Source organism: Schistocerca americana, chromosome 8 (assembly GCF_021461395.2).
Source record: "Schistocerca americana isolate TAMUIC-IGC-003095 chromosome 8, iqSchAmer2.1, whole genome shotgun sequence".
NCBI lineage: Eukaryota > Metazoa > Arthropoda > Insecta > Orthoptera > Acrididae > Schistocerca > Schistocerca americana.
In genome coordinates this window covers 462698571-462707689 of record NC_060126.1, presented here as the reverse complement: position 1 = coordinate 462707689, position 9119 = coordinate 462698571, and the positions used below count along the sequence as shown (strand labels likewise).

The 9119-nt window shown below is 40.5% G+C and overlaps 1 protein-coding gene across 5 annotated transcripts in view; it reads right to left on the bottom strand.

The window, feature by feature from the left end:
* Window positions 1–312: 312 nt before the first annotated feature.
* The window catches only part of LOC124545468 (putative mediator of RNA polymerase II transcription subunit 26), a 386951-nt gene continuing 378144 nt past the window's right edge, over window positions 313–9119 (bottom strand). For all 5 annotated transcript variants that reach the window (XM_047124398.1, XM_047124396.1, XM_047124397.1 and 2 more), the window contains 2 exons: window positions 6253–6387; window positions 313–705 (listed from right to left, as the gene is read on the bottom strand). In XM_047124398.1, the coding sequence (XP_046980354.1) occupies window positions 533–705; window positions 6253–6387 (308 nt within the window). In that variant the 3' untranslated portion in view covers window positions 313–532. The remainder of the gene's footprint in view (window positions 706–6252; window positions 6388–9119) is intronic.

Below are 9119 nucleotides of genomic sequence, written 5' to 3'. Positions count from 1 at the left end.
TAAAAAAAGTAAAAGAATTCCTTGTTAAATTCTCATTCTAAAAATTATCAGAATATCTTAACTTGGGAATATGAATTCAGTTAGCATTAACATTCATATGAAGCGGTTTTAAATTTTGCAGCATGTAGACAGCTAATGACAGAATGTGAAATAAAGAAGTTACATGTATGCTTGCTATGATGTAGTTGCTAAAAACAGCAAATGGGCAGTTCAAGAAGAGATTTTTTTTTCAGAGTAGTTGTTTGTCTGCCAGTATTAAAAAACAATCAGTTAGAAGTAATTCCTCTAATTAATAATGTGAGTAGAGTCTACTTTACAGAATTACCTTTCAGTGGTTGCTTTTTATTATATTTTTTAAATAATTACATCAGTAACATGACTACAACTTGACCTACTTCCGAGGAATTTAACCTTTTTAATTTATGTCGTTGTTTAAGTACTAGCAAACTGAACCCAGGGTGAAAACAATATTCAATTGGAGAAATGTTTTGACTGTAGTGAAAGTGATAAATAAAATTAGAAACAGAAACAGTTAAAACAATTTGAAAAAACTAGATGATTTGGTCTTTTTGTTGAAGGTAAAAGTGAAGGCTTCACTCTTCTTTTGTTGAACACTACTATCTTCCTGTTCTTGGTTTGGCTCTCCTTCACCAAAGAGAGACATTATACTTCCTGAAGATTGTGGTGCAAAACTGAACATGAAACCTGTAAAATAATATTTTGTAGCTCACAGGCAGATTTAAATACTGCAACTTATTATGCAATAGTGCAGAAATTAATTGTGCATGCAAAAGAGGACATATTCAATACTACCATTTTAGTATTTGGTTATCATTAAAGTTTTGCCATTCAGCATTTAGTTTTCAGTAAATGTAATGGGGAACTTATTTCTTTCACTCTTTTTGCCTGTTAATTTTGATGTATTTCATGTGTAATTCATCATATCAAAATAGGCAGCTGGGCTTCATATCAAGTAAAAAAGTGACTTGATTTTAATTGCACCCTCGTGTTTAGAAACTGTGGGCTTGTTCTGTAAAAATTCAGGTGCACTATAAATCATCCCTGAATTAATTGCTGAATGCCACCTTCAGCAAATGCAATACACTGAGTGAGCAAATGCATGCAAGGTCCACAGATAAGATCTCTACATGACAATAGATCAGTATCCCTATCATATCTTTCTGAGTGAAAATAGAGAAGAAAAATAGTTAATTAAAGATCATTTCTCAGTCTCAACAGGTGAAGCAGCTGAACATCTGTAGCTATAAACTATTGTCTGAAATCCAGTAGTCTTCTCCATTATATAACTCTATTTAAGAGCAACAAAAATAGGCAAATAAAAATACTACACAACTTATATCAAACCCAAGACAAGCATGCCATTATAGCACCATATATGATTGACTTTCACCACTATGAAAACTAATGTAATTTTAATGAAATTATGCAGTAAATTGCACAGAACCATCAGAGTTGCAATATTAATTTCCTTTATTACTTGATGATTGGTTTAGAGCCTAAGCTCATTATCAAACCACCCAATAAGCTATGCAATAACATATGACAGCCACATGAATGTTCATTATAGTTAAACACATCTTTAGTATGAAGCAGTAAGTGCTGAACTTCATTCATTTAACTGAGACATCAAACTGTGGAAGATATGAGAAAGATGTGTTTAACTACAATGAACAACAGTATATTACTGCATAGGTTACTGGATGATCTGAAAATGTGTCTAGGCTCAAAACCAGTCATCAAATAATAAAGGAAATCAGTATTGCAACTTTGATGGTTCTCCACAATTTATTGCATAATTTGGTTAACCAGAATAAGTGCTGAAGTCATGCTTTCCAGACTTCTGGATATTAGTAATTTTAATGGATGGAACAATCTTGTTTACTTTCCAGGGATAATATCTCTCACAGGATGCCCATTAGGGTGAATGGCTTTAGGGTGGAATACCCTGCACCTTGAACTACACAGTTGTTCAGTTCAGCAATATAAGTAAAAGATATATTGCTACTCACCGTAAAGATGATTGCTGAATTGCAGACAGTCATAACAAAAAGAGCCTTTGGTCAAACCCTTCATCAGTAAAGGAAACACACACATTCATTCACATAAGTAAGTACAGCTCATGCATACATCACTGCCACCTCCGGCAGCTCAGACCAGACTACAACTTTCATGTAGAACAGAAGCAGCAATGAGGAGGGGGTGAGATAAGGGAAGGGATAGTAGGGTACAGGTGTAGCTGGCGGAGTGTGCAGGGACTAGACTGCCATTAGGTGCAGTGTTGGGAGACTGTGGGGCAGGGAGGTGGGAACGGGACAGGGAGAGGTGGGAGAAGGAACACAAAGTGAAAAAGGAGAGGAGCAGAGAAGGGGAAGGGCGGCGGGTGCATTGGCAGAGGGTGGCACGCAAAGGGAGTGGGAGGTGAGAATAAGGAGGAAATGATGGGACACAGAGGGCAGAAACTGTTGGGTGGAATGTGTGGGAACAATATTTACTGTAGATTAAGGATGGGATAATTTTGGGAGCAGAGAATGTGTTGTAAGGATAACTCCCATCTGCACAGTTCAGATAAGCTGATGGTGGAGGGGGAAGCTGATGGTGGAGGGGAGGAGATGTGGATGGCTTGGGTAGTGAAGCAGCCATTGAAATGAAGCATTTTACATTCAGCTGCATCTTGTGCCACAGAGTGGTTTATTTTGTTCTTGGCCACAGTCCGTCAGTGGCCATTCACCCTGGTGGACATCTGTTTGGTAGTCATACCAATATAAAAAGCTGTGCAAAGACTGCAGCAGAGCTGATATATGATATGGCTGCTTTCATAGGTGGCCCAGCCTCTGATGTAGTAGGATAAACCTGTGGCAGGAGTGGAATAGGAAGTGCTGAGTGGGTGGACTGGACAGGTCTAGCACCTGGGTCTTCCACAGGGATATGCTCCTTGTGTTAAGAGGTTGGGATTGAGAGCGGCATAGGGTGAACTAGGATGTTGTGGAGGCTGGGTGAGTGACAGAACAGCACTTTAGGAAGGTGGGAAGGATCTTTGGTAGAATGTCCCTCATTTCAGAGAGAGATAATAGGCAGTCAAAGCCTTGACAAACGATATGGTTCAATTGTTCCAGTTGGGGGTGGTACTGGGTGACGAAGGGAGCACTCCTTTGTAGCAGATTCTTCTGGATGGTGGGAGGATTGGGAGTGTCAGGAAAAATGATATGGGATATCTTTTTGCAAACTAGGTCTGGGAGATAGTGCCTGTCTGTGAAGGCATTCATCATCATTCACTTTGATCACTGATCCCTATCCACAATCTTACACCCTCCTCTTGTTAGTCCACATTTCTGCAGACTTTGATTCATCAGGCTTCATGTAATGCATGCAGGTCATTAGTAGACCATGCATATTTGTTCCTCATAAATGTATTCATCATGACTGTTACATTGTAAGTACTAACAACTGCACTGCATTATGCCATCAACATCTAATAATGGGCTCTCTGGACAATTCTATATAGAATAGAGTCACTTCTTGCACATTAGCATATGACAAAGCCTTTTGTGTTCCTGTAACAGTGCAAAGAATGTTTCGTAGGCGTGCCACAAAGAGGAAGGAACTTGAGGGTCTGCCATGAGCTGGGCAACAGGAGAGATAATATTTAATTTCAGATTATGGGCATTGGGGATGTTGCTGTAGAGGGACATGGCATTGACAGTGAAGTCCAGAGCTGCAGATGTATGTATGTATGTATTAAACCAGGGACCTAGAAATGATGGAGAGGTTTCGTCCCTTCGCAGCCCTCAGTGGTTCACAACCCCACAACAGACCACAGCAGTCCACACACCCCACCGCCGCCCCACACCGAACCCAGGGTTATTGTGCAGTTTGGCCCCCAGTAGACCCTAGTCTCATACCAGACTAGTGTAACCCCAAATGTTTGCATTGTAGAATAATAATGGTGTTCGTGTATGTGGAAATGATGTTCGTGCAGCAATCACCGACACAGAGTAACTGAGATGGGATAAGGGGAATCAGCCCACATTTGCCTAGGTAGATGGAAAACCACCTTAAAAGCCATCCACAGGCTGGCTGGCACATCGGACCTCGACACTAATCCACCAGACAGATTCATGCCGAGGACCTGCACTTGTTCCCACTCATGAAGCAGCGTGTTACACCACGCAGCTAGCCAGGCGGGCTAGAGCTACAGATGGTAAAAGGACAGGAAAGCTGGACAGTAACAAAGCTAGGACCTTTGATATAAGAGGGAAATTGGATAATGCTGTTGGTCTACAAAAGTGGAGAGCTGTCAGTGGAGACCAACAGCTAACCACATTGGGGGCCACTGAGTGGTTTGGTACATGGATATTGGGAAGACATGTAGAATGTGGATGACCAAGGAACGTAGGGGTGAAAGGGGCGGCAAATTCCAAAGCAAGGTTTTGGAAATATCTAGGAATTTGAGGAGTGACTGCAGACTATGTTGGGTTTCTGGGATGGGATTGCCGAAATAGGTCTGGAACTGACCTGGCTGTTCTGTTTGTAAGTTGTTTACTTTAGGATTGTGACATCTGCTTTTGTTAAAAAATAAAGACTAGTTTATTTGATTCAATGAACGATTGCTCAGATTTCAGTTAGTTACAAAGGACAGTTTAGCCATTTAGTTTATTTAACCACATTTAAATAATCAGTAATTAACACAATGGTAATGTCAGATTTATATCTATAACAAATAATGCTTAAAACAGATGGGATGGTTGTTGCTGCTATGAGGGACTTGAAGAGTTCACATTTAGCCCAACAAATTTCCACTCTTCTCTTTGAACTAATACTTCATAAGCATTGTAATCTTGTTTAAAGGTTTTTACAGTTTCAAAACTATGAAAGAAAACATGACTAGCAGCAATGTAGCAACCTTTTCAGTAACGATGCACTGGTATAGAGTTGTTCTCCATAATTTTTGCTGGTGGTAATTGCAACTAATTCAGAAGTTGGTAAGTTTTGCCAAGATTGCAGCTCAGCTGTGCGTCTGAATGGTCTTTGGTGCAAGATTACACACCTGGAGAGACACCACAGAGGTGTTTCATGTCATTAGAAGAAACCAGTGTATGGCAACCAAATTCAAGTGGGCAACCTACCTAAAACTGTACAAATGAACACAATTAGTTTCGCTATGAAAATTAGAGCCCTCTCCACAACTGGCCATTTTCTTTGGAAACCAAAGTGTTAAATAATCCACACAGCAAGAGCTCTACCTCACGGCAGCAAGAGCTCTACCTCATAGGGACATGGTTTCTTTTGCTGTCAGGATGTGTTTCTGTGGCTGGCACCGTTAATCTCCACATTACATTGTTTTACTGTTTTGGTGCCATGTTGAGACAGTTTGAGTGATACAGGCACCAGAAAGACCAAAAACAGATTGCTGATAAATCAGAGAAATACTTAAGGAGTTTGTTGCTTGCAGGTTGTGACAGTCAGATCATCCAGAATTATGATGGTAACTTGTAATTATGATAGGATCCCAGGCACCAACACCTCCATGCCACCACTGAGGCAATCTGCCGTGTTTGACTCGCTGGTACTATTACTAACATCTCTCTTGCTCATCCTCATCTTTCATGTAGGATGGGAGGCTCTGTATGATGGATTGGAAGTGCTGCTTTACAAGGGAAAATGTACTTTCGTTAATGTCCATGAAATCTGTTAGAATGGGATGGATGGAATGGTTGTATTTGTGTATTGTACGAAGTAGGTAGAAGTCAAGGGGACACGGGTCAGAGGGGGGTATTGATGCAGTCCTTTTATAATTTTCTACAGCTCAGCCTCGATGTAGGAAATGAGATCATTTGGAACATTGTTGTGCATCAAGACGTCCGAGGCCTGACAAAGCCTCTCTACTGTACTCCCAACATTTATGTACTACAGCAGTGGAGTCTTCGTCCACAGGGAGCATTAGGATCAATAATTCTACTTTAAGATGACAGATGATTTGGGGTTCAGTTTTAGGACTGGGGAATGAAGCTGGCAATTAGAAATTTCTGGAGTTTTGGCATAGGAGAGAAACAATGCTTTGACATATTTGACTAGTAGACATATAAAATTGGGATGACTCTTGTGCACAAACTAAACAGGGCAATTAGACAACAGCAGTGATATGAGTTTCTAAGGTAAGCATAAAGGAACTGCAACAAACAAACAAAATGCTAATGCTTATAAATTTCAGTTACACAGAAAAAATGCTCCAACCTTGATTTCCAGCGTGCCCCTGAGCTTGACTTGATGGAGGGCTTAGAGGCATTCCAATGCCCTCTTCAGGAGGAGAGAGAGAATGGAATGATACAGCTAGTAAATCATCCGAGCCCTCCATATTAGTTTCTGTTTCTGCAACAAAATATGTCCAATGTACAAAAGAGCAGGAAATCATTTTAAAAATAAATTAAGAATTATGATATGCCAAGTAAATACAGAAAAAAATTTACAGACAAGGCAGTTCATCAACAGACACAAATCCCAGGTCAAAAAGATCACCAGAACAGAATTAGGTGAAAACATAAAAAGAGGATAATAGATATAATTGGAACCTTGAGTAGTTTTTGGTTGTGTAAATGTCACTTAGCAAATCCACACACATTATAAAAATGGATGTGTAGTTCCTTGCAATGATGGCAGTTAAGCAATGTAAACCATACACATATGGCTGGTATAGATGGTGATTTATGGCTGTGAACAGGAGCTTACATAAATGTGAATGGCACATTCCAAGTCAGAGAACAGACTCTTATTCCAAAGAGTGTCCACAATACACTGTTGCCAGGAACGAGACAGGTATTTTTCCATCACAGCAATGGTGTTATTAGTTGAGTCCCCACAGGTATACGTGTGTGTGTTTTCCCACCTATCCTCCTAAACCACTGGCCTGATTTCACCCAAACTTAGCTTATATACCTTAGTGTCTTTCTTACTTATATACCATACTGTCAGGCAGCAATAGCGGTGGGGTAAGAACCACCTACCTGTCAAAGGGGTGAAGGGGGGGGGGGGGGGGTGAAAAATAAGCATAGTCCAAGACACATGAATTCCCAGACTTTATTCATCCAGTATTTGAGAATGAGAGCTCTTAGGGACTTACAAAAAACTTCACGTTTAATTTCAAACTTTACAAAAAAATTTCTCACTGACAATTCCTGCAAAATGATGAAAGGAAAAATATGTATCACTTACTACTTTATCACTGTTCATGCTGTGAAAGTACCGGATGAGGCATGACTTCATAATTTATTATGTCTTTACTACTAACTGTATTCATGACACATTTTACAAACAGTATGCATATATACCACTGAATGTCAGTACAAAGTTGTATTACTGTGTGACACAGAGTTCAGGAGATACGACACCATAAACAATGAGATACGTGAAAAACTGGCACATCATGCATGATGCTTAAATGTATTACTTCTTTACTACTAAGTCTATTTGGAATAAATATCACATTCAGCATCCACATGTACTGTTGAATGTGCCTACATTATTATATCACTGTGTGACACACAGTTCAGGAGAAAAGAGATAATAAACAGTGAGATGTGTTAAAAATTGCAGCATCATGCATGACCTTTAGATTTATTACTTTGTTGTTACTAACTCTATTTGCAACACATTTTACAAACACTATCCACATACACTGTATGATCAAAAGTATGCGGACACCTGGCTGAAAATGAGTTACAAGTTCATGGTGTTCTCTATCGGTAATGCTGGAATTCAGTATGGTGTTGGCTCACCCTTAGCCTTGATGACAGCTTCCACTCTTGCAGGCTACATTCAATCAGGTGCAGGAAGGTTTCTTGGAGAATAGCAGCCTATCCTTCATGGAGTGCTGCCCTGGGGAGAGGTATCGATGTTGGTCGGTGAGCCCCGGCATGAAGTCGGCATTCCAAAACATCCCAAAGGTGTTCTGTAGGATTCAGGTAAAGACACTCTGCAGGCCAGTCCATTACAGGCATTACAGGGATGTTATTGTCATGTAACCACTCTGCCAAAGGCCGTGCATTATGAACAGGTGCTCGATCGTGTTGAAAGATGCAATCGCCGTCCCCAAATTGCTCTTCAAAAGTGGGAAGCAAGAAGGTGCTTAAAACATTAATGTAGGTCTACACTGTGATAGTGCCATGCAAAACAACAAGGGATGCAAGCCCCCTCCATGAAAAAGACGACCACACCATAACACCACTGCCTCCGAATTTTACTGTTGGCAATACACATGCTGGCAGGTGACTTTCACTGGGCATTCACGATACTCGCACCCCGCCATCAGATTGCCACATTGTGTACCGTGATTCGTCACTCCACACAATGTTTTTTCACTGTTCAGTCATCCAGTGTTTATGCTCCTTACACCAAGCGAGGCATTGTTTGGCATTTTCTCACCTACTGCCTAATGGTCATAGTACTTGCTCTGGATCCTAATGCAGTTAGGAATTCCTGTGTGATGGTCTGGATAAATGTCTGCCTATTATACATTACGAAACTCTTCAACTGTCGGTGGTCTCTGTCAGTAAACAGACGTGGTCAGCCTGTATGCTTTTGTGCCGTATGTGTCCCTTCACGTTTTCATTTCACTATCACATCAGAAACGGTGGACCTAGGGATGTTTAGGAGTGTGGAAATGTTACATACAGACATATGACACAAGTGACACCCAATCACCTGAGCACATTTGAAGTCCGTGAGTTCTGTGGAGCATCCCATTCTGCTCTCTCACGATGTCTAATGACTACTGAGGCCGCTGATATGGAGTACCTGGCAGTAGGCGGCAGCACAATGCACCTAATACAAAAAACGTATGTTTTTGGGGGTGTCCGGATACTTTTAATAATATAGTGTATGCTGCTGAATATACTTATTAAATTATAGCATTGTATGACATAGTTCAGGAGACATGATGTCCTAAACATTAAGTACGAGGCCAGACTCTGCCTGGCACGTATGTCAACACACAGCTATAAATAAAAACCTGGGCAACACCAGATTTCTCAGCCAGTTAGAAAATAAATATGGATGGGGCAGACAGAGATGGATGAACAATGAAACAACAAAAACAATAGATAAAA